Below are 26,014 nucleotides of genomic sequence, written 5' to 3' on the forward strand. Positions count from 1 at the left end.
AGTGAGATTTAAGAACTTATTTTTAGATAATAGATCTTGAAAATCTTATTTCAAGAAATCTTACCAAGATAACTTTCACTTGTTCCATTGGCAGGCTTTTTTTTTTTTTTTGCTTGAATTAAGCAAAAAAAAATCTTGAATTTAGCAAAAAATTAAATTAAATTAAATTTAAAAATTAAAAATTATTAAATTATTAAAAATTATAAGACACTGTTGTTTACAGATCATTTGTGTTATAACATTCTATTCTTTTGCTCAAAATAAATAAATAAATGAATTAAATGAATGAATTTAGAATTTGATTTATTCGCTACCTACCCTGATGTCTTGTATATTAATTATTATTCTTGGAATGAATCATTTCCTTGGTGTTGCACAGTTCTAGAGTTAAAAGCAACATCCAGCTCATGAACAGCTTACCTGGCCTTTCTTGCCATAAGGGATCGGAGACTGTTTTCCAGTCAGGGAATGGATCATTCTTGCATGCATAGGGATTCCCTGGGACACAATCTAAACAAAAAACACATCACCGCACATGAAACTGATATTTATTACCCCTGGGCTAAATAAATTTGGTTTAATACTGTTGTAGCACTGGCTTTAAACAGTGACTTGATCCTTCTGGTCAGTCCGGCCTTCGGTGTATATGAGAAAACCTTATAAAACAAGTCTGTTTGGTCATGCTGAAAAGTTATGGAAGTGTAAAGAAAGGGTCTGATTCAGACTTCTCAGGCGTGCATAATATGCTCAGCGCAGCAAATATGGACCAACAAAAACATTACTGACCTCAGATGCCAGAGAAAGAAATTTTAGTGGACTGCAAGTAAAAAAAAAAGGAAGAGTGGACCAATTCCTGGGGGCACAATCACATATTTAACATTTTATAATTGCAAATTGAGCTAAAAATCTGAGAAGTTTCCACTAACTTGCCTCCACTCTGGTCCATCATATATGCTTTAATTATTCATGGGATCATTCATGACCTTCGCTATATCTGCAGCAGTATCAGAATTTGTCTCTCAGAGTAAATAACAGCAAAAAAAATCCCATTATGCCCCTGTAGATCTGTTTAAACAACACTAGATGTCCACTTTACTGCTTCAGGAGTTAGTATTTAGTCAGTGTACCTTCTCCTCCATCCCAACATGCTTCAGTGCTGATCGTCCCCTGTGAGACAAAGCCAAGTTGATGCTTCTTCCCTTCACGATTTTGGCCGTTCGTATATCTGATCAAAATAAGAAAGTTTTTTTTTTTCACTTGTGCATGTATATTCTTCAGCATTATTCAAATCAAATTTTATTTATGAGGGCGGGGCTGAAAAGTTCGTAGCCTGATTAAGAAGGAGTTATTCCACAGCAATGAAACTTGGCATACATTAAATTCAACCTCTCCTGATACCAACTGCATGATTTCCTTCCAGATAAACCCACATTGGAGAAATAATTTAGGATTTTGAAAAGTAGTACCAGAGACATTTGGTGAACCATCCATGGTACCGTGGTCTCATCAAATGTCTGCAGAAAAAAGGGTTAGCCCCCAAGGACATTCATGCTGACATGGTTGGTATAGGGGATGATGCTCCAGCTTTATCAACTGTGCAAAACTGGGAAGAGGAATTCAAGAGGGGTAGGAAGAACGAGGGAGGGGTGAAAAGCTAGCTTTTTCATGAAATGTCTGTAGTACTACTTTTCAAAGTCCTAAATTATTTATCCAATGTGGGTTGATCTGGAAGGAAACCATGCAGTTAGTATCAGGAAAGGTTGAATTTCACCCTTTCATGCATAGTGGTCACTACAGTGGACAGCTATTCTACAGCTGTTCTCTTGTATATTCATGGATTTTGTTGTTCTTTTCGCTGTTTTTTTGTTTTTGTTTTTTCTTTACACATATCTTTATTAAACTTTTAAGATACTACATGTCTTTTCTGACATGAATTGGTAACATTATGTAGATCTCTCCTGAGGATAAACCCCCAGAATCACAAGCCTTCCCCACAGTTTTCACACAATTTATCAGTAAATACATGTTTCTGTGTGTCAAAAATTAAACGTGTGGTGTCCAGCTGAGTGGATATTTTTGCAACTTCATGAAAAATAGATTCATAAGAATTTTTTTGTCATTACTTTTTTTTAATGTATTTTTAATTTTTAAAAAAAATTATTTTATTTAATTTATTGATTTTTTATTTATTTTTCAGAAGAAAATTTTCTATCACATTGTTTTTTTTCATGCCTAAAGAGGAATAAAAACACTCAGGAAAAAATTTTGATTAAGGTTCTCATAATTTGTGCATGAAAGGGTTAATGTATGCCATGTTTCATTGCTGTGGAATAACTCCTTCTTAGTCAGGCTATGAACTTTTCAGCCCCCCCCCCCATATATAGCACCAAATCATAACAAAAGTTATCCTATGAAACTTTACATTTGGAGCTGATCAAGACCAGACTCTTGATAAGCCAATTATTATAACTTTAACTGTCATAAAGTAGAATAATGTGATTAAAAATACTTTAATAATACCTTCTCGGGTTTCAAAAACTTCAACATCAAAACCTCTTTTGGCAAAAAAGCAGGCATTCAGTGCACCGACCTGCAAGGACACATGAAATAAATGCAGTTCTATAAGAATACTTACATAACATCAGTGTGCTTTATTATGTTTTAAATGCAGCACAAGGTTTTCTACATGCTCTTTTATAATGCTGTTTCTTCTGCTTTTTACTTTTATGTGCAAATACACTTCCCTGACTCCTCCACAGTCCTAAACAATGCTTTGAAGAGCTGTGCCTTCTAAAGAGGAAACTACAGAAGCCATGAAATCAAAAGATACAAGGTGCATAAACTTAATAATTCACTTCCTTTTTAGTCTTACCAAACCGCCGCCCACAACAGCTACAACTTTTTTCTTGGCTGGTTTGCTGGATGAGTCCTCCATGGTGCTCAGAGTTCTCTGGTGGTCTGAACCCCTGACTGCCCACTGCAAAGGCATTTATGTGAAGTAGTTGGTGAAGTTTAGAAAGAGGAGGAGCAGAGTGAATCCCACATGTGTCATGCTCTTAACCAGTTCCCTTTTCAAAGTAAACACAGTCGACAGATAAGGGAAGGTTTTTCGGACATAACATGACCTGTGAGACTTTTTTTTTTTTGGTTGTGTGCACTTACGTGTTAAATATCCACCAACAACAAAGTCCACTGGCCAAAAGCAGCATCTAACATCTCCTAAAGAATTGTCCAGAAAAGTTGAATATACAACAATATGGCAAAATCAGTTGCTGAAAACTAATAACCAGTACTCCAATACGGAACGTTCTCAAGCAGCAATAAAATAATGTGATGAATCATGAAATCACTGTGGTCTGTGAGGGTGCAGGAATGACTGAAGGAGCAGTAAAGTAAAGGAATCTGCCTCCATCTAGTGGCTGTGTCATGGTAACACTTTTGCATTTTTACTTCAGTACCCATGCACAGTCACACACTGATGAAATGTTAACCCTTTCAGCCATAGTGGTCACTCCAGTGGACAGTTGTTCTGTTGTATATTCATGGATTTTGTTGTTTTAGTTCCATATCAGCCAACACAGTGGACACTTATCCATCATCCCATACACTGTAATTCATACCATTACTGTAACTTTGCTGTTCTAGATGATCCTGATCTGCAGTAACATGTTTGAGTACAAAAATAAAGCAAATTATTAGGTTGTAATTAACAGGATTTTTTTTTTGCATTTTTAAAGGTTTTTTTTTTTTTTTTTTTTTTTTTTTTTGCATATTATTTCAATGAAGTAAGTAATAACTAGCATTAGAGTATATTAAAATGTGAGAAAACATCAAATTAGCAGCATTAAAATGTATTTATTTAATAGTTTTTACACAGTATACCAGTAAATACATGTTTCTTTGCTTCTAAAATTAAACGCATGGTGTCCAGCTGAGTGGACATTTTTGTAACTCCATGAAAAATAGGTTGATTTAAAAAAAAAAAAAAAATCAATCACATTGGGGTTTTTTTTCATGTCTAAAGAGGAATAAAAACACTCACGAAAAAAATCTTAATTAAGTTTCTCATAATTCATGCATGAAAGGGTTAAAATTATGTGAATGTAGAGATATTTGGCTCAAATACAACACTTCTTGCCTACAATATGGACATATCTCTTGGCTTTCTTTCCTTGAGTATTAATATTTTTACTATTTTTTGTACAACTGCTCTTCATTTCCATATTAAATATTTAATATAATCATTGTAGCAGCTATTTATCTTCAAAATTAAATCAACTTAAAGGTGACTAAACTTAAGATTGTAACATAACTCAAATAACCAATAGATACACCATGGGTTTGTGGTTTACGCAGTCAAAAACACAATGTCCATATCATAGATGTAGTTCAAGTGGTTTATTTTCACAATTTTGCAGGCAAACAACAACCGACTCCTTTTGTGCTGTCTCTCCTGCTCATCCTGTCTGTGTCTGGTTAAAAACCATAGGCCTACCCAGGTGCACGCTGGTCTAACTTTCTGCTCCCTATTTATACCCAGGTGCCCACGGTCTAAACCAGGGTTGTCAAACTCAGATCCTGACGGTCATTATCAGGCTTCTGCAGAGCTTGATGATAGACTTAACATTTGAATCAGGTGTGTTGGAAGAGGGAAACATCTAAAACATGCAGGATACCGGCCCTCGAGGATCTGAGTTTGACACCCGTGGTCTAAACCAATAAGAAAACACAAAATAAAAAGGTGCTAAATGCCAAAGAATGAAAACATTAACCATAAAAATAAAAAAAATATATTCTAAATATTAAACAAACAAAAAATAAACAATTAGCAAATAAAAAAATAAAAAAATACTAAGTTAGTAAAGTTAGTAAACAAAAAGGTAAATTAACTTTAAACAAAAAACTAAACCGACAAATAGCTCCTACAATCATCATCATCATATTTATTTATTTGTTTATTTATTCGTTACTGAAACTCTGGCTTTAGAGTCAAACATGGCATTCAACCAATGTGTTGTAAAGATAAAAGTTGCGTGTAATTTATCAAAGTTTTATTTATTTATTTATTTATTTATTTGTACATTGTTGAATGTACAAAATGAATCTAAAATCCGGTGTCTGTTTAATATTCTGTGCGTTAATGGAAATTCTCATGCAGGCAAACTAATCGAGATTTGAGTCAGTGACACAACACAATTTAATTCAAGCACTTAACATTTTACCATTTATCAACTGATTAAATTTGTACTGTCACTACTAATAGTATCCCTAATTATTATTAAATGTAGTCGTCGGTAATAAGTAGCAAAGTTCTGTAGCGAAACACAGCACAATAATTTCTGTTCTGCTCTTGATTGGTTTGGTCTTTTCAAAGATGGCGTCGTGAAAGCCCAGGTTTGTTTTCCATGGGTGCAAAGTATGTTTAAGTGCATTAACCGAACGGCCCAGTTGACCAGATATCTCCTGTCAGTGAACAACACTCTCGCTGTTTACCAAGATTTAAGGTAAGCGTTGTCGGGAACATGTCGTTACTTAATGTAAAAAAATTATGAAGTTATTTTCTGTTTAAATGATAAGCTAGGAAGCTAGCTACCGAACTAACGTTAGCTAGCTACTCGAGCTATAAAGCCGGTTGTTGACCTAAGGTTCCTAGCTAAACTGCTAGCATTGATGCTACACAAGGTGGCGAACGCTGAACGGTTTGTAATAGAAATAATCTGACAGGTGTGCTTTTTCCCCGCTTAAAGACACGCCGTTCAGTATTGTAATATTTCAGTGAACTGGAAAACGTTGAGGGCTGACGTTTTTATTCTTACTCGGATTTCACAAGGTTTTGTTAATTTAGCATGCTAACGCTAATTATGTGAGTGGGTGTACTTTCCACTGATGCTTCGGTCTTAATCTGTGTGCCAAGCAATTAAGCCGGCGTCCGCAGACAGCTGGTTCGCGTTGAGTATGTGAATACAGAACGCCTTTGCTAGAAATGTTAGTGGTACGTTAAAGTTGGTATACTTAAAACTCAAAGAGCTTAGAAATGTATGGAAACTCTTCCCATTCAGAATGGACTTTGAAAATGCTGTTTTATTGTCTAAATGGTGTAGTGTCGCCCAAATTAAGTCGTTAACGCCAAGTGCAAACAGCAGTTATGCAATTATTCTACCAGGTGCATTTGATTGTATGGGCCATTGTCCAACATGCTCGAATGTGCTAAAACACCTGATACCTCAGGGGTGCCAGTGTATACAGCTGTAAAGAAAGTTAAGAACCTACTGGTCTTACTGTTTTCATGTACGTGTTTGTATAAAATGAATACTCTGTTAATCAAGAAATACTGTCAACATTTCTTCCAAAATTCAATTTAGATATTGTCATTCAGGGCTAGTGTTTGCAGAAAATGACAACTAATCACAGCAGTTTGTTATCAAGCTGTATCAGTGATGGAATTTAGGTACATTATTTTTTGTTTAAACTTTTTTAAAAAATCACTAGTGTGTCCTCGGAATGCATTGTTATAGGAAATTATCTATTGTCAACCATTTTCATGGTCAACATTTTGACAGCATATTCGATTCCATCCTCTACAGGTTTGTGTCATCCTTGCCCCTCAGAATGACCAACCCAGCTGTGAGCAGGGTGGTGGGTGACATTATTCGCTCTCCTGAAGACAAAAGGGAATACAGGGGCCTTGAGTTTACCAATGGCTTGAAGGCAATGCTTATTAGTGATCCAACAACAGACAAATCCTCGGCTGCTTTGGATGTCCACATAGGTAATGGTTTTCCATCAGTGTTGTCATGTTACTTTTTTTTTTTTTTTTTTTTTTTTTTTTTATAATGTGGCTTGACTCCTCAAATAGCAAATTTTTTTGAAACACTTAAGGAAAAATTGGAAAATGCACAAATGTAATATGTATCCTATGCAAGTTAAATTTTGTGTTCGTATTGTCTTTGTAGGTGGCCATTGCTGAATATTGGCTCTGGTCTCTTTTGCTTTGTGTTCCTAGTGCTTAGAGAAGCTGTCATCACTAATTTCTTATCTAAAATGAAGACCCAATCAATACATGTTTGATTGGAAGTGTTCATGTTACCACTGTGTTTCATTCATTCCGCAGGTTCATTATCGGACCCGAGTAACATCTCAGGTCTTGCGCACTTTTGTGAACACATGCTGTTCCTGGGAACACAGAAATATCCCAAGGAGAATGAGTACAGCCAGTTCCTCAGTGAGCATGCAGGCAGCTCCAATGCCTTTACCAGTGGAGAGCATACAAACTACTACTTTGATGTATCCCATGAACACTTGCAAGGAGCACTCGATAGGTATTCTCATGTTCTTTTAATAAAAATATGTTTTTATCTGTTATTTATGTCTTATGTACATCTGGTTATATAATGACTGTGCTATCTGTTGGTACGTTTATTAACTCATTAATAGATGCTACTTATGCTTCTTTTCAGTTTATTTAGAGAACATGTCATCTGTTGCCTGAGTAGTTCATTTCTAAGTATACAGTCGATCCCTGGGCTCTGGTGTTAATTTAAGAAAGCTGCAAGGTCATTGTCAGTCCATCTTTGGTTACCAGGCCCAACCTCCTGCTGCTTTGTTTTGTAACCATTAAAACTAGATTCCCAACCCAACCAGAAACCTCCAGTGTTCTGGTGTCTTCAGCCTTGCAGGGAGGCTCCACTCACGTGTCAGCAATGGACGTTTGGAGAGGACAGTCGGGCGGTGTCAGAATTTAACCTTTAGGATTAAATTACCTACTTATAAATGAATGATAGTCAAGCAAGCACCTGTTTCTTTGTCATGGGTTAATTGTTCCAGTGCACAAGTGAATTGTGAAGACCATCTGGACTTCATTGGTGGGAAAGAGTAGTGCATTGTATGTTGAAATATTGATCAAATTATCTCTTGATCTCTCTAAATGATAGATTGTCGTTAGAAAGGATTAGACATACCATTAGTGTGTGGCTTGAACATGAAGGTAAAGGTGTAACAGCAGAAAGGTAGAGTGCAAGTACTGACTGAAATTATTTTATGGTGTAAAGTGAGATGTTTCCCAGAAGACTGAGGTTGTGAGGGTGCATTTTAGAAGGACAACAGCTTTTATCTCAATATAATGATGGTGATGGCAGTGTGGTTGCTTTTTAGGCCTTTTTATTGATTTGTTTTTAACAGCCAACTGCTTTGACAGATGCCTTAAAATGTGACCTATCAAGGTTTTGAGACGCAGAAGAATACACCATGTGTATCAAGCATTAGTATCCACGGCCCGCATTAATCTGGGGTGTGGCTTTAAGAACACGCAAATATTCTTTATGCTTATCATATCCTGATTTGCATGGCAGTTGCCCACACTTTGTTTTTATGCAAATGTGTTTCATCCGTCTCCTTTTCTGTCTCTGCAAATGATTACACATATTTATCTGGAGCAGTGTTAGTTCTACATGTGACACAAATCCAGCCATATGTGTCCTCATCAAATAAATGAAGTTAATCCTCTTTGCCAGACATAAAGGTTTAATTTACTTTTTTTTAAAATCTCTGTAGGTTTGCCCAGTTCTTCCTATGCCCGTTGTTTGATGAGAGCTGTAAGGACCGGGAGGTAAATGCTGTGGACTCTGAGCATGAAAAGAACCTCATGAATGATGCCTGGAGGCTGTTTCAGTTGGAGAAGGCCACTGGCAACCCCAACCACCCCTTCAGTAAATTTGGAACAGGTAGAAAGTCTTCGGCGTCTGTGCCAGCTCTCCTTTCTGCGTATTACATCATGCTAAGTATTGCAGTAAACAGATTTTGTGTCTTTTTTTGCCTCATGTTACAGCTTCTCTGATATTTTTATATGACTTTAGTGCTTCATAACAGTAGCTATTCACTCAGGTTCACTCAGCTGACATTGGAGCTTCAGTTCAGACTCTGTATCTATTCCAGTGAATGCTCAGATCAGACAGACTTGGAGCAGCTCCCAGCTCAACGCAGCCACCTGATGGCAGTCTTGAATTATATAATCTTTATCCCAGCTAAAAATAGAGGAGGATCAGACAGGACTCAAAGTCATGCACAACCTTCTCTACAACATAACCTTCTCTAGACTGCTGCTTTGTTTGTATGTCTTTGTCTCAGAAAGACTCAACAATTGATGCTTTAGAGTGCTAGATGGCTGTTATTGTATTTTATACTGATATAATTATAGGTAAGACAGGCAGGATGCCAGATTGTTCACCCACCTGGCAGGTTTTAGTTGGCTGCAATAAACCATTGTCAGAAATTTAAAAAAATAGGTAGCTCAGACTGTACATTTTAACAGAATGTCAGATTTTGCTGTTGTGAATAGACACTTCTGAATAAGATGCTGTTTTTTATCAAGTGGATGCATCGTTTGTTTTCTCCAAGAAGGGGAACAGTTATTGTTACAACATGTGCATTAATAATTCATCTTGGTCTTTTCCACAATGTCTCTCTGTCCTCTCAACCACTAACATCATGACTTAAAGTATAACATTTTCTTACAGGTAACAAGTTAACCCTTGAGACCAGACCGTCTAGAGATGGCATTGACATCCGCCAGGAGCTTCTGACATTTCACTCCACATATTACTCCTCAAACCTTATGGGACTCTGTGTATTAGGAAGAGGTACGAGTTGATTGTTCAGATACGACATGTAAATGTTAAAGATTTCTGAGCTCTAACAGACATGACAAGCTGTAGTTCTGTTTAGGGCTGAAAGATATATCGTTATCGTATCAATATCGAGATATGAACATTCAAGATATTAATATCGAAAAAGCAACGATATAAACGATATGGATTTCCCCAGTGCTCGCCCTGCATGTACAGCTCTGGAAGTCACAACAAATTTAATTTATTTGTACTTCATGTTAATGTTGATGACTGGCAGTGACTTCTTATAAATTAAACTGCACTTTTCACATTCTTTTGTATTATGATGTTTGTATTTTTCTGAAAAATGCTTGGTTTTCACCGAACCCGTAGTCATATCTGGCATGAATATCGTGATATGAAATTTTGTCCATATCGTTCAGCCCTAGTTCTGTTACTTATTTCAGATGATAAAGGGGAACTTACAAGTGCAAGTCGTGTAAAATGACTTGATGCATGCAAAGTAATGTTGAGTAATGTATCATGGTTAATCGGTTATCAGACTATACATGAGTATTAGATTAGCATCAAAACCAAGGAGACCATAGTTTGACATGAAGCAACATCTGTTAAACACAGATAATCTACACTGTATCCTCTAAAACAACTTCTTATTCTGCATATAATCCTCTTTTCTTTCTTTTTCTTTCGTTTTTTTTCTTTCTTTTTTTTTTTTTTTTTTTTTTTTTTACTGTAACTGAATACTGTAGAGATGATGTGTTTTTTTTTTTTTTTAATTCTTTCTGAAGGACATTTTACTAGTTCTGGCTTTTGAGATGCTTAATTATTGCGAGAAATTCTGAAAGCACTTTGTTTCTGTTTCTCAGCATTCTTTGTGCCAAAAGACAGCCTAAACCTCCAGCACACAAAAGCTGATTCTAATAGCTTCAAATACAAAGGAAATGCTCACAGGTTTCTCAAAGACTGTCTCAGCTTTAATGATTTTACAGATTTAAGGATGCTACATAAGACCTTTTATCATGGGAGGTAGCTTAATTTAAAGTGGTTATGCAAATTGTCTGTAAACCAGTGGCTTTGCGTTTATATGCTAATTACTCTAATTTTGTTCAATAGTGTTTTCTTTTTGTTTTAATATTTTCTATAGCTGTAACACAAATACAAAGACAAAATACAGGGTATTTAACCAATTGTTCTCACCTACAGAATCACTAGATGAGTTGACATCCATGGTGATTCAGCTGTTTGGAGAAGTGGAGAACAAGAATGTGCCTATCCCAGAATTCCCTGAGCATCCTTTTCAAGAAGAGCACCTCAGAGTGAGCAGCCTCATTTGACTTTTGTCACAGTTTATAGTTGAGCTCCCATATTATTCCACAGCTCATGTTTATCTACTGATTCATGTCACTGTGATAACTGGCTGATGGTTCTTTGTCTTATATGTTTATAGCAATTCTACAAAGTGGTCCCTATCAAAGACATCAGGAACCTGTATGTGACTTTCCCAATCCCAGACCTCCAGAAATACTACAAATCCAACCCAGGACATTATCTTGGACATCTCATAGGTCATGAAGGACCTGGAAGTTTGTTATCTGAGCTGAAATCTAAAGGTAGGACACTAAGCAAACTAACAAGGTAAAGAGGAATTTGTTAGAATATTATATTAACCCTTTAGGTGTCAGAGTTTTTTGGGTTTTTTTTTTTCAAGTTTGACATAAAGATTTCAAAAAGCTGTAGTTTGGAAGTGGTTAGAAATAAATGAAAAAAATATTGGGTATGACCCAGAGTTTATAATGGTGTAAATGTACCCATCAAATTTGCATATTTTGACATCACGGGGCGGTGGCTATATTGGATTGCATAACTTTTAGTAAAATTGAACATATTTACATGGAAGTTTTGTTTGTGTTTTTTGTCATGCTGTCCTTTAAAATAAATCAACTTAAACATTTGTAGAAAATAAAATGCAACAAGTTTCAGTAGCTTTTTAGCCAAGGAGCAGAGTGTTTAGTTTTGATTGACAAGGACAGATTTGGCCAAACATTACTTACTTACTAAACCAACTCTGGACCATGCCTTTCAGTCTCTATTTTCTACTTCATTTTGACTAGAAACATGCCCTAAAATAGTGTTAGGATTGAAGGGGTACATGTCCGCCATTTATTTGTGGGTGGTAACAAGATTTGGCAATTATCTGGAGCTGCAGTCTGTTTCATTCAGTTATATTCCTTGTCGAAATGTTGCTACTTTGATGTTTAAAGGTAGGTGAAATATTGGCTACTAAAAAAAATGACCATATAAATTCTGGTTAAACATGTTACTGCTTTATCATTTGTCCATGATTGTTTTTTTGTTTTTTTTAATCTTTTTATTTGGACACATTTTCAGTATACATATCCTCTCAGCACAGGTATAAACATATCCAGTTTTTCAAAAACCAACTAACAACAAACTAAAAATTAAACAAAAAAAAGGGGGAAAATAGCCACCCCCACCCACACTGGTCCACATTCACTTAATTACAAGTGTTATAGCTATTCTATTCTGTAATGTTTTGTATATGTTTTATCAAAGTAAGAGAGGAAAGGCTTCCATGTAATGTAAAATTTCTCAGCTGATCCTCTGCGAGAAAATTAGATCTTTTCCAGTTTCAAGAAAGACATTACGTCCGTTAATGACCATGTTTTTAAATGGAAGGAAAACACTCCTAGGCGACGCCAATATTAAGCACTGTGTATATTTGTGGATTTTACAAAAGAATATTAGTTGCAGTATCAAGGTGTTTCATATGATTGTTGGTGTTTTTAGGGTGGGTCAACACACTTGTCGGAGGGCAAAAAGAAGGAGCCAGAGGATTCATGTTCTTCATCATTAACGTGGACTTAACAGAGGAGGGCCTTTGTAAGTAATACAGTGTAGATGGTGTCATTTATTGTGAGCTTTTTATGCGATTCTGGTACTTTTGTGATGATACTCATTGAGAAATATGTCTTCGCAGTGCACGTCGAGGACATAATCTTCCACATGTTCCAGTACATCCAGAAACTGAGGACAGAGGGACCTCAGGAGTGGGTGTTTGAAGAGTGCAAGGTATTTCGTTTTGTCTGTTCAGCCACAACATGTCACAGTGTGAGGATCAACTGGAACATGTTATTTGTGGTTTGTTGAGAAACAGGTCTTGTTCAGACTGCACGCCGGACTGGTTTGGTAGACAGGGTTCAACAATGACATTTTGTTTTACTTGGTCTGGAGTATGCGTCAGAAATTTATGTTCTTGCTTTTGTTTTATTTATTGACAGTTTGCAAATAACATGGCATCACGTCAGACCAAAGTTGACTGCCATCTGTAATTGGCTCATAAGACCAAAGATTCATTAGGAGATGAGCTGAAATCTTAAATCTACTTGTAAAGGTCTGCAGTATTCTGAAATCCTGAGTTCACATCAGTGCTATAAAACCAGATTTTATAGTGTTTCAATAGGATTAATCCTGCATGGTACAGCAGGTTTCTAGGTGGATGGAATTCATAGCAGCTTCAAATATGAATGAGAATGGTGAGTTAGTTGTATTTCTGGTGTCGATGAAATGGTGTCAATTTTTCCAGCGTAATAAGAAGTGAAAATATTACAGCATTTTCCTGGAAGAACAGCTGATAATAACTCTGCTCTTTGTATTTACACGTGAGCTACAACCCACATACTCTAAGATCAACATATATGATGTAATGGTATGGTCTAAAACCTGCCTTCAGCCGTTTTTTGTTGAAATGGGATGTAGCAGTTCCCACTATTGCAGCGTTCTAAAACTATTTTCTCTGTGGTGTGAACTGGGCATTAGCTACTTTCATCATTAGCTTAAAAAAACATATGTCTTACTCTTTTACTTGTTGCCTGTTTGGACAAATAAGTTTTTAGATTTACTAGGTTGACGTAGTACTGGTTTTTGTTCTCGACTCCTGGTATATCCAGGTCATGTCTAGATTGATTTTTAGAAAGTCTGATGACCATAAGAACGCTCAAAATATTACTTTTACAGATCTGATCCACATTTAGAGGTGGTTAGAAATGCATTTCAGATTCATACGCATTCGTGACTCGCTCTCAAATTTGACTAAAAGAGAAATTTGCGTCAATCACAATATGACGCGTCACAGCAGAAGCGCTGGTCAGAATCCATGCTGCTAATGGCACAGCAGTGTTTTGGACAACATGGATGTCCAGTGGGTTGACACCAAAATAAACCGTCTGCTGGCAACTTGACAGCATGACTCTGTTGACGAAAGATGATGGAGCTCCATTTCTCATCCTTTCAAGTCAGAATGCGGTGTCACCTAGGTAATCTTTATTGTTACCACAGCAACTCAGAGAGGTTGGTCATGCCCAAGAACACAAATACAATCTGATCACTTGTGAATAACAGTGCAGACCGTTTGTGTTGAATGTCCAATTACAGATGCAAATCTGATTCTCCTACAGTCTGAACAAAGCAAAACACTGATGCCAAAACTCTTTAAAATGTAGGTAAAATAAAGTTTTCACCTTTCTCACCTGTTCCATCCTCTGTCCTTTCAGGATTTAAACAAAGTGGCCTTCAGGTTCAAGGACAAGGAGAGACCTCGTGGATATACTTCCAAAGTGGCTGGTTTACTACATGTAGGTTCCCCTCTTCCTCTGCAAAGGTCGTCTCCATAGTGACGTGATGCAGCTCTTTGCATCTGTACCTGCTGTCGTCATCAGGCTGCCCGGTGCTGCTGCTGCTGCTGTTAAATCCCTATTTAGAGCATAGAGATTTTTGTAGAGCCATGGTCTGAATTGGGCTATGTGTTCAGAAGCACAGGTTCTGTGTTACTGTAGCAACAAAACCCCACTGACTAGAATACTTAATGGTGTGTGCTTGTGCTTTATTACTGCACCAATCTGGTGTAGTTTGGTTCATTTCTCTCTGTCCTCCACTGTATAAAGTGACATAAAATACTCATTTCGCAGTTCTATTTTAATATAGTTTCATCATATTATGTAGTAACCATTTACTCAACCTGTAACTTTTGACTTTCAGCTTCTTCAGTCATTGACATATTTCTTTATGCACAACTTAAGCCTTTTCCAAATGTGCATGTAATCTGACACCACAAGTAGAACACTGCTAAGTACCTTTTTTTTCCCTCTGTTTTAGTACTACCCAATTGAAGAGGTGCTAGCAGCAGAGTACCTTTTGGAAGACTTCAGGCCAGATCTGATTGAGATGGTTCTGGATAAACTGAGACCAGAGCAAGTCAGGTCAGTGTGACAACGTCAAGTCTTGTACACTGATGTATCAACAGTTAGTGTCTATCATGTAAGCTGCTTTCGTGGGTGGAGAATATGTTATACGTTAATGAAAGATTAGAGGAACAGCAGTAACGTATTTCCCAAAGTAAAGCTGGGCTAATGAAATGTGGCACATGACTTAACATAAGTCTTCAAAGTAGAACTTTAGTTCCCTTATTAATAATATTGATTCTAAACTGTGCATACATAAATTATGCATGTAACGCAGAAGGAATACCTTAGAAATACCATCTATGCCTCTGAAACTGGTGCTGGCACTGAAAGATGACAAATAGGTTTTGTTGCTTTCAAGCTGTGATCAAAGTGCTGTGTTCCTTTTGATATTTGGATGAACCAGCTCCTCAGTTTTCTTCCCTGAAAAGAAACGCCGACAACTTTACACATTTCATTATCTCTCCGGCTTCAAAACAGGACATTTTGGAGTATCAGGAGATGTGCTCAGGAATACATAATCAAGTTTTAGGCTCTGCACTGGAAATAGAAGTTTCCCAAAAGGATTTTACACTCACACTTTGAGACCTAATTTTGTAAACCAACTCCTATGTTATATGAAAAGCCACACAGCGTGTTACTATCAGACTCAGTTTGTAGCTGTAGTAAAACATCACAATGATTGGAACCTAAATCAAAATATCTAGAGAATGTGTTTGTACAGCTTTCTGTTAACCTGTTAAGCTTTCAGTTTTTCAGTTGGTCTCCGGTGATGGTATAAATGCCAAATAACAAAAACAACAAATGCCTGGAATAGTTTTAGGTAATTTAAAAGAAACACCTTTAGGGTTGTCACAGCAGTGGAATACCTTTTTCAATACCGCAGGGAAAACCTGCCAAAATTTTAGAAGATGAGCATAGCTTTGAAAATATAAATGGCTTCTGACAACAGTGCCTGTCAGAAAGAAGATGATGAGGAAGTGGAATTAAGTATTGAAACTGTGTCGGATAATTAGAATTGATTATCTAAATTGTTGAAAGGCTATTAGGCTCCACAGTTTCATTTCTGAAGTGTGTTTCTGTTGTTTCAAGCAAAGTGCAGACTTGTATCTAGTTGACGCTTCAGACTGTGGAGCTTGGATGCCGTCTCTGGCTGACCCTGTGCCAGTCTCTCATTTACTGAAGTGCCTATTTAAGTGCAGTGTTGTGCAGCACTGCTCTGCATTCATGGCAGCATTTCCTATTAAAAATCCCATTCCAGCAGTCGCATTAGAAGTTATAGTGAGTTGTGTTGCATCATTAAGATCCTAAAAGTTATGATTTCTCTTTACATTGAATCTCAGCATCTGGTAATCTCTTTTTGCGTTAGATAATTGAAAGTACAATGTTTGCATTGTAGTCAAACATGCCCTCTGAATGGAGCATAATGAGGGCTTATAGGAATTCTAAACATAGCACATGTCAATGAGTCTTTGCAAAAAGTTATCCATTTAGAGCAAAGGTAGCAAAGCACTCACATCTCATATTATGGAGCGTCGGCAAACAAGTATCTAATCAGGTCTGACATAGAAGAATCCATGTAACGTGACCTGGTTCGTCTCTTGTCTTTTTCCAGAGTTGCAGTGGTGTCAAAGTCATTTGAGGGGCAAACAGACCAGACGGAGGAATGGTACGGTACGCAGTATAAACAGGAAGCCATCTCTGAGGCCACCATCCAGGTGACGCACTGCAGCCACAGCAGATCACACAATTAAAAGATCCACTGCCTTCAGTACGACAACCTGCTGATTACACACGTGTGTTCCAGAAATGGGCGAATGCAGACCTCAACGGCAAGTTCAAGTTGCCCATGAGAAATGAGTTTATCCCCACCAACTTTGAGATCTACCCACTTGAGAAAGACTCTCCGCCCATCCCCACTCTAATCAAGGCAAGTGTTTTTACTGTGCTGCTCTTACATCAAAGCATTGTCAGTCATCATTAAGTAATAGCAGTAGACACCCCTTGTTTAACTGAATATTGTTAAAAGTGCCTTTGTCTTTTATATGTTAATGAGCTGGTGTTGTGATTGAGACGTAGTGCATTTACCACTGCTTTGTGATTATGTCAAGTGCACAAGAAAGCTGTTAAGAAGAGCCTGCATATATTCCGTTCTCTGCAATAATAAAAGTAGCTGCTTCTTTCTTCTTTGCCACTGTCACTCAGCCCGAGGGCAAAGACCAGAGTGTGATCTGCATCTGCTGAATCATTTTTTTATTGGACTAGTGTGCATAGCCTGACAATTACAGCTCCCTCTGCAAATGACTGGATATGTGCAAAATGAACCGAAGTGGATCTGAAAATGTGAAAGCCCTGCGTGCTCTTTGTTTTTTCCAGGACACCGCTATGAGCAAAGTGTGGTTCAAACAGGATGATAAGTTCTTCCTGCCCAAAGCCTGCCTGAACTTTGAGTTCTTCAGGTAAATATCTAAACATAAGCCATAAGACTGTTTTGCAAGTTTGGGCACATGGTCCTGTCTATTTGGCTGCATGAATAAAGCTTTTGCAAACAAAGAGCTACAGTTTTATATTTTAAGAAACCATAATAACTGGTGATATCCATGACACACTCCACCTTCACCCATTGGTAGCTTTGACAGGCTAAATCAGTGAATAATCTTCTGTTATGATCCTTTGGCCAGATTGCCCACCCCTAAATAAAAGTATCACATGTGAAAAAGCTGTGAAAATGCACAAATCTACTTAGAACCAAGTACCAAGACCATGCAACCGAAGTAGATGAATTGAATGCGCGTTTTTCACAGCAGACTTTTGACATAATACCAGTTACACATATGTTTTCTGGTTTAACAAGTCAAAATACCTGCTGTGGAAAAGGTGTGTTCAGTCATCATTTGTGCCTGTGTTAAATCTGCTGCATGAAATTTGCTTCATTATCACTGTTCTGCTATGAAATATTCACTCTGTATCAGAATTTACAAGTAAAAATCCAGTGTTTGAGGAACATCTACATCCACTTAATTCATTTATCTCATAAATTCAAGCTTCTTCTGACATGCTTATGTGTATACATGACTAATGAAATAATACGTGCGCTACTAATAAATGAAGTGCATTTAGACATCTCATTTTTCTTGTAAATTTGTTACTGTTCCTGCACCAGTTTAGATAGATGAGCACTTGAGGATCATCTGCTGATTACAATGAGCAGGAGGATACATCAGCTTTGTCCCGAGAGTAGCTTACATTTACTATTTCACCTGCAGCCATTCAATTAAATCAAGCACTTAACTGTATCTGGAATCTCTTGCCACCATTAAGAGTTATATTCTACGTAATATTTCACCACTGCGATTTTCTCTACAGCCCGTTTGCGTATGTGGATCCATTGCATTGTAACATGGCATATTTATACCTGGAGCTCCTCAAGGACTCCCTCAACGAGTATGCATATGCAGCCGAGCTAGCTGGCTTGAACTATGACCTCCAAAATACCGTCTATGGGATGTATGTAAGTATTAAAAATCTCTCCCCATCGTCCTCACGCCACATCCCAAACCTGAAGCCCCTTGCCCTTCTTATCATTGTCAGACTAGGCCACCGTGGCTGAACCAGGTCTGGGTTGGTGACATTTCCATGATTTCTTAGTCTTTGTGCATTAGAATATTGCATCAGTCAGGATGATATGGTTTAAATTAAAAGGTTTACACTTAAATATTCCAAGTAATAGTCTGTAGTGCCAGAAATAATCTTAAAACTGATAAACTCTCTAAAGTTTACAACCCAGATCTGCCCAGTTTCAGTGAAGCCTCTGCTCTACCTGCATTTCCCTTTTCATTCTTCATCAAACCATTTCCCTCTTTCTTCACTTTCCTTTTTTTGTAAAACCCCAACAGACTCCTTAGCAGGAGTGCACAGTAGTTTCTCTCATTGTCAGGTATACCGGACTGGTTCCATTTCTGTCTTTTTAAGATGTATTAGGTCTGAACTCACACCTGTACGTATCGCATCAAGTGAAGCAGGTGTAAGTGTAGAACTAGTGTCTAGAAAATATGTCTTTGCGGGACACAAAGCTGGTCACGAGGCTGCATATACATACTCTTTTCATCATTCTCCCTGTGTTATTTTCTTTGACATCACCTCATTCCCAAAAAACATGTATGTGTTTGTTTTTTGTTCTTTTTCCTTCCATTAGTCGCTACCTTTATGCAGACCCCCTGCACTGCAACATGACCTACTTGTTACTCAGGTTACTGAAGGATGATTTAAAAGAGTATACATATGCAGCCCGCCTGGCCGGGCTGGTGTATGGCGTAGCCTCAGGGATGAATGCCATTCTCGTAAGTAAGCAGTTGGAAGTCTGGAGGGAAGTGGGAACCCTGGTGAAAGGTCTGAAGCTTTGAGAGCGTGTGGAAATGGCTTGGCTTTTAACACTCAGTTTGATTATGTGAAGTGCTGTGTACCATGTTTGTTCGGCCAGAAAGATCTGTGGGATTTGCTTGCCCCCGGCCTTTCATGCCCACTCTGACTTTGTTACTAAACTTTAGGACACTTTATTTCTATTCATGATTGATGGTAATTTTCAGGAGAATTTATCTATAATCATCATCCAGATTTGTGCACATATATTCATATTTTCTGTTTTATTGTCACAAAACCTGTAGAAATTTCACTGCACTTCTCTTTTTTTTTTTTTTTTTTTTAATATTTTGGGCTCGAAGGCAATAAAACGGTTAAAATTGAGCATCTGTGTAGACATTTGGTTCCTCACTTTGTTCAAGGATGCATGACTGTCTAATATTACAGATTCACTTCCAAAGTTCAATTAGGGTAATGTGTTCAGAGAGTGAATATGGAGTTATTAAGAAGGGGGTGGAAAAATTCAAGATGGCACATCACATACTCCTTAATTACTTTTTCATTCTTTTGGCTGCCATTCTGAGATTCCTTTAGTCCAGTGTCATACAGTGGAGGAATCTGGGTAACTTTAGTCAAGTACTGTACTTGAGGTGCTTCTATTTTACCGGAGTCTTTCCGTTTTATGGAGGTTTATACCAGGCGTTTCCCTTCCATTATGAGGCGCAGATGCAACCATCTAAACCAAATTAATGTAAAATCAATGTGGAGAGAGAGCAAACATGTATAAAATGACTTTTCCCAGCGGACTTCTCATTTCTTTCAAGCTTTTTGGATGCTGTACAGTTTAGCATCTCCATATTTTGTGCACAAGTGGTGATGGTCCAAATTATGTACAATTATTTTGTTAAGGAAACCTCTAAATTTGCTTGTGCTGGAACCCGTACCTCAGCTAAACACTCTGAAAATTCGTAGAAAACCTCAATACTTCTACTCTACATTTGTCTGATGCCATAATTTGTCCATCATCCTATTGTCCAGTATCTTAAAATGTGATTATTTTGGATGTTTGTGATTAACTGAAGTGTCAAGTGTTCCTTTATGGCATGAGAATATTCTTCTCCTTAAGCTGAATAAACTTTTGGATCAGCTAGAAAATGCCTTGTCACAGGTTGACTTTGTAGAGATGCGTTTTTTTTTCTTATGGAAGAGTGATGCCACAAACGCGATATTATAAATAATGATGCATTGCTGTAGATTTAATTATAAAGCAGTAATGAGCTCAGCAGCAGTAAAATGTCACATACGCATGAATCCAGGTGTAGCATTAATGAAAAAGCCTCATAGTAGTAACGGAGCGAGGGACCAATTTACTTCTAAGACATAAAGCACCTGAATCTTTCTATAACCTCTCATACACATGAAAAAGTGTCTCTTGCCGAACACAATGAGTAAAGCCAAGTGATGCAGATGCTCTGGCACATTTTTAATTATATTCCTGCTGATGCAAGTACACAGTAAGTTGGAAGTGGATCTGTTTCCAGGAGGTTTGATGGATGTAATAATGAGCCACTCGTTTAATCAATGAATAACAGGTTGACGGTGTGTTTGTTGGGGAACTTTATTCAAGAGACTATGAATGAGCCTGGTTTGCGGTGATGCTGTTTGTGCTCTGTTCCTTTCAAACCTTCTAACTTTCACACTAACTCTGCATCCATCGTCTCGGTATAGATCTCTTGATCAACCTCTCGGCACAGAAAATTCATGAGTCACCACACTCATGCCGTCCAGCACACGTCTGCGTAGTTGTGTTCATGTTTGATTTGAGTCAGCAGTTTCGCTGTGGCGGCCTGGGCATGTGTCAAGGTTAATGATGTTAGGAGAGATTACTTTTAACAGGTGTCACTGCAGGGACAATGGGGAGGCAAGAGCGGGATGGTTTCTGAGAGCATGGCTGTGTAACTGGAGGTTTTGCTGAATCATGAAGGGCCATAAGGTGTGGATGACACTGCAAAATGGAAGCTTTAAATAACCTTGAGTGTTCATTTCCTTTATAAAATACTCTTTTGCATAGAAAAATCTTCAATATTAACCACTCGGGTCAGCTCTATCTTCCTGCAGAACTCCACTGGAATATGTTTGCTCTCCAGCAGATGAGGAATTAATAAAAACGTATTATAAATCAGCCTTTTGCGGTCCATTTAATTCTTTAAAGCACTACGAGCAGAGATGTTTAATTAGCTCTTTGTGGCAGGAATTGTAAAATTAATAGACTTACAGTATTAAATCAGCTTTATATACAACTATTTAAGGATATTTAAGTAGTAATTCTAGGCTTGCCCTATGTTTGTCGATAATACGCTGTGTTTTCCGTCACTGTCTGTCACAGCTCTCTGTAAAAGGTTACAGTGACAAACAGCACATCCTGCTAAAGAAGATCATCGAGAAGATGGCCACCTTTGAGATCGATGAGAAGCGCTTTGACATCATCAAGGAGGCGGTAAGCTCTGACTGCAGCTCCATCATCAGTGAAACACTATTAGTCATGATTGATACAGTGGGCGACTTGAAGCAAAGCACCGAACAGTGACGTAGATGTAACCCAGATCCATTCTCCAAAAAGTAATTTAGCTGTTCTTCCGCTGCAATTTAAGACTATGGCATCGCTCTGACACACTTGCTGTATCTTTCTCTTCAAATCCAGCTCATTAAGTCTTGACGTTGACCTGACCTCTCCTTTCTTTCCGTAGTACATGAGGTCTTTGAACAACTTCAGAGCTGAGCAGCCCCACCAGCACGCCATGTACTACCTCCGTCTGCTAATGACAGAGGTCGCATGGACCAAAGATGAGCTTAGAGAGGCTCTGGATGGTGAGGCACTCATCTTTAAATCAGAAAAAAGAAAGAGAGAAACAGTTGAAGTCCAGGCTCTTGTGCTTGTTAGACTTTTTTTTTTTTCTTTTTTACTGTGGGCCAATCAGAGGTCACTACGGTCCAGATCAGTTCACCTTATAAACCCCACTTATGGTTAGAAGTGGAGCTTCTGTGAAGTTATCAGTGTCTGGAATTGAACCGTTTCTCAGTGAAGGCTATTAATCCTAACACTAGGGGTGGAGTAAAGATGATATATTGTCCACAATAATGCTGGTATCACTATACAGCCGTTCTGTGATACTTGAAGCATTATACGAAATTATGTTTATGTAAATTAAGAGGTAATGGCACCACTAAGAAGTCCAAAGGTGTGAATGCTATGTTTTCACAGCATTGATGAAGTGATTTACAAACATGAGTCTCAGCTGAAAGTCTCTAATACTCACAATGACAGTTGATTACATATGGATAAATGGTATAGATTTGACCCCTCGAGCCATTTTTGTCATTTTTCTTTTGTGATTTATTGATCGTTATGTCTTTGTTACAACTTATGGCATGAATTTCTTCAAGACTATTTCTTTTTTGACATACTTTTAATGTAATGTCAGTGACTCGTACAGTTCTATTATACACTAATGACACTTTGTGCACCCTCGAGCCACAAATGCATACACAAAAAAAAATCTGTCAATTTTTTTTTTTCCTTTTTTATGTATAATTCTCTTAAATTACTTTGCTTCATCACTGCTCTGCTTAAAACTAGCAAATGTTCAAGATTTTACAGGATTTTTACCCTGTTTGAATACATCATGCAACTTGTTTTTTTTTTTTGTTGTTTTGTTTTTTTTTTTCCCAATTTTTTATTAGGATTTTCCATGGTTCACATGTTTATTCACATAATAATTAACCATTTTCATCCATTCATGTGAAAATTACAATTGAATAACACAGCAATACATCAGTGACGCCACAGACGATACAGTTAAGGGTGATTGTTCCTCCCTCAGCAATGCAAAAGATGTAATTTATACAATACAAAATTAAGAACTAAACTCCCTCGAGCAGGAATTCTGGGGTGCACATTTGTGATATTAAAAAGTTTAAGGGGGAAAAAAAACATCGATACAAAAGGGTTAAAAAGGAGAAAGGGGTGAAATGGACATAGGACATGGCCTTAGATAAAAGATGGTCGAACTGGTGTGACATACCTTATCCCATGCAACTTGTTTTATTTAAAAAAAAAAACAACAACACAAAATATGAAATATATCCATATAATACATGGTGGAGGGATGTATCATTGTTTTATGTCAGAGACTTGGACTTATCAGAGATTAGCAGTAACACCAATTTCATTACATTAGTAGTAGATGTTCGGTGCAGGACCCTCATGGCAAAAATATCTCAACTTGAATTGAAACACTCATTTTTTTTAATCTCACAAAACATTCCAAATATAAAAAAAAAAAAAAATCAGTGTTACTACTTCTTGACATATCCAAAACTCAACTCAAGCAATTTTCCCCCTCCATTATTCATTACAGGAAAAAAATCTCACTTTTTTTTCCTTTCATAAATAACAACAGTGACATCATGTATTCATACTGGCATCTAAAGGGTTAATATCCTGAAAATGATTGAACATTTTGTAGGTTTGAGCCAATCTGAAGTGATGCAAGAGATTTATACAGAAAAATATTAATTATGTGAGGATTTTATAGCATTTTTTTGTGTATGAGGGTTGTAAATTAGAGGGATCTGCAAGGTTTGATTGGAAAAAAAAAAAAGATATATGATGCCTTTGTTTGATCAGATACTACAATGAAGTATATAGTTATCAGTATTTTGTGCCACCTCTACCTTACACACACTACAGGTTATTTTTGAACCCTCCTTACACTCTACTCAGTATTTCAGCCCACAGTTGATCGCTGCCCTCGTCTCCTCTCTGCCACGTCCCTCCTTCACCCTCATTTAAATGCTGAAGCTGCCCTCAGAAAGAAGCCTCCCTCACTGCAGCCTTTCCTCCCCGCAGCGCTGGTCTGGAACCTGAAAGGCAGATTGTTATATTTATACCACTGAGCCTCCACACACACACACATACACTCTCTCCTCAGATTCACATGAGACTCAATTAACCTGCAGGGTCACGGCCTGGAGCCCAGTCACCAGGTCCTCCAATTACCATGGCTTGTTCCCTTATCAGTGTCCTCACTCTCCTGCAGTTCCCTGTCACTCTGACGCACTTTCACTGCCGCCTTTCCTGGGCTCCGTCGTAGCTGCAGGCAAATCGGATTTGTCTCTCAAATCAGATTTTCAACACAGACTGTCTACACTAATATTTGCAAGTGGTGATATTGGAATTTGTGTGTCCAGACATCACTAAACTCTGCATGAGTTGTTGTGGTGATGCCGTAGCTGCCACTGACTACACAACAGGGAATCATAGGGTAAAAGCATATGATCATAATGTGTGAATCAATTTTTTTTTTTCTTCATGAATGTAGGTCTTCGATCTTGAAAAACATATTTTTACTAATTTCATTTATATTTTTATGTAGGCAGGACAGTGCACATTAATGAACACATTATACATTCCATTTCAATATGAACATGTAAATATGCCAGAGTTAGCATCAGTGCTAATTTTCATCCGCAGTCCCCACTTAATAAATAACAGTGATCCGTGCAAGACAAAGCAATACATTACAAAACTGTACAGTTCAATACACTACAATATAGTGCAAAACGATATTTGTGCTTAAGTATCAAGGACTAAAATAAATATTACTACTTAAAAAAACAATACAGTACATTACATTTACATTTATTTACTTGGCAGATGCTTTTTTCCAAAGTGACTTACAGGGGAAAATCCAAAAATAAAAGAAATACAAGAATAGATTAAAGACATAAAGCAGCTGTACAATGTCATTAAAACAGTGTCGTACAGAAGAGTAAAACAGCAAAATGATAGACTAAAATACAAGAATAGATTACAATACAGTACAAAGCGACATTTATCCCTACATGTAAAGGATTAAAATAAGCATTAAAAAGTCTGCCTTAAACCTGCAGATACCTGGTTGTAACACATACAGTTTATTTACATCTGAATTGGGCGTTGTCTTGGTAAACTTGAGTGTTTTGCCTATTGATTCAGGCTTTTCCACACAGGAAAATCAAGAAACCAAATGGCATCTCTCTAAACTCTGGGAGAACATTCACTCTGCTTATTGGTCAGTTATGCCTGGGGTGGGAATGTCAAAGTAAGTACGAGAAGAAGGTTTGATGCTCTGGACCGGTGCTGATTTCTGTGACTATTGGTTTTAGCAAAAAGGGGAAAAACACTCCCAAGTTTACAAACTCATCAATTCAAAATCAACCAACTATATTTCTGAAAACACCCTCAAATCAATGTGACAAACACAGAGTGTGTCTGGCAGTGTGACCAAGGCTCTTGTGTGCTGTTATTGTGGACAGTCATTTAGATCAATTGTGTGTGTGTTTGTGTGTGCATGTTTGTCGTAGCCCACCCCTGAATGAATGTGGGTCAGACGCTGGTTGAATTCAGATTGGTCAGCCAACATCCACACAGACTTAATTTCTGTGCAGGTTTATTTTAAAAGGCCTGCATGTTTTCTTGTTCCAGACGAGCCTTTTATGTCGACTCACTCTTTTTCCTCTTTTTTTTTTTTTTTTTTCTGATTCTTTCTGCGTAGCATCCCGGGAAATTGCTCTTTGATTGATTGCTGTTGTCTGTGATCTGTATTCCAGATGTAACTCTCCCACGCCTCAAGGCCTTCATACCTCAGCTATTGTCACGGTTACATATTGAGGCTCTTCTCCATGGCAACATCACCAAGGAGGTTTGTTTCACCGGGAGAAAAATTAAATGTC

At 37.5% G+C, this 26,014-nt stretch overlaps 2 protein-coding genes across 3 annotated transcripts in view; one reads left to right on the forward strand and one right to left on the reverse strand.

The window, feature by feature from the left end:
* kmo (kynurenine 3-monooxygenase) overlaps positions 1 to 3,264 on the reverse strand; it is a 45,670-nt gene extending 42,406 nt beyond the window's left edge. Inside the window, exons 1-5 of one of the 2 annotated variants that reach the window (XM_030155252.1) lie at positions 3,163 to 3,264; positions 2,873 to 2,977; positions 2,521 to 2,590; positions 1,128 to 1,225; positions 421 to 510 (exon numbers count right to left, since the gene is read on the reverse strand). In XM_030155252.1, coding sequence (XP_030011112.1) covers positions 421 to 510; positions 1,128 to 1,225; positions 2,521 to 2,590; positions 2,873 to 2,935 — 321 coding nt within the window. In that variant the 5' untranslated portion in view covers positions 2,936 to 2,977; positions 3,163 to 3,264. Of the gene's footprint in view, positions 1 to 420; positions 511 to 1,127; positions 1,226 to 2,520; positions 2,591 to 2,872; positions 3,033 to 3,162 lie in introns of those variants that run through there. The other variant, XM_030155251.1, reaches the window with a different exon arrangement.
* A 2,121-nt stretch (positions 3,265 to 5,385) lies between these two features.
* The window catches only part of ide (insulin-degrading enzyme), a 42,257-nt gene continuing 21,628 nt past the window's right edge, over positions 5,386 to 26,014 (forward strand). The window contains exons 1-18 of the mRNA XM_030155693.1: positions 5,386 to 5,504; positions 6,585 to 6,769; positions 7,112 to 7,319; positions 8,551 to 8,720; positions 9,513 to 9,635; positions 10,827 to 10,939; positions 11,071 to 11,233; positions 12,432 to 12,524; positions 12,622 to 12,713; positions 14,195 to 14,275; positions 14,796 to 14,899; positions 16,497 to 16,599; positions 16,689 to 16,811; positions 17,258 to 17,340; positions 18,248 to 18,392; positions 21,627 to 21,737; positions 21,988 to 22,108; positions 25,892 to 25,983. Of these exons, the coding sequence (XP_030011553.1) occupies positions 5,419 to 5,504; positions 6,585 to 6,769; positions 7,112 to 7,319; positions 8,551 to 8,720; positions 9,513 to 9,635; positions 10,827 to 10,939; positions 11,071 to 11,233; positions 12,432 to 12,524; positions 12,622 to 12,713; positions 14,195 to 14,275; positions 14,796 to 14,899; positions 16,497 to 16,599; positions 16,689 to 16,811; positions 17,258 to 17,340; positions 18,248 to 18,392; positions 21,627 to 21,737; positions 21,988 to 22,108; positions 25,892 to 25,983 (2,196 nt within the window). The 5' untranslated portion in view covers positions 5,386 to 5,418. The remainder of the gene's footprint in view (positions 5,505 to 6,584; positions 6,770 to 7,111; positions 7,320 to 8,550; positions 8,721 to 9,512; positions 9,636 to 10,826; positions 10,940 to 11,070; positions 11,234 to 12,431; positions 12,525 to 12,621; positions 12,714 to 14,194; positions 14,276 to 14,795; positions 14,900 to 16,496; positions 16,600 to 16,688; positions 16,812 to 17,257; positions 17,341 to 18,247; positions 18,393 to 21,626; positions 21,738 to 21,987; positions 22,109 to 25,891; positions 25,984 to 26,014) is intronic.

Source organism: Sphaeramia orbicularis, chromosome 15 (assembly GCF_902148855.1).
Source record: "Sphaeramia orbicularis chromosome 15, fSphaOr1.1, whole genome shotgun sequence".
Taxonomy (NCBI): domain Eukaryota; kingdom Metazoa; phylum Chordata; class Actinopteri; order Kurtiformes; family Apogonidae; genus Sphaeramia; species Sphaeramia orbicularis.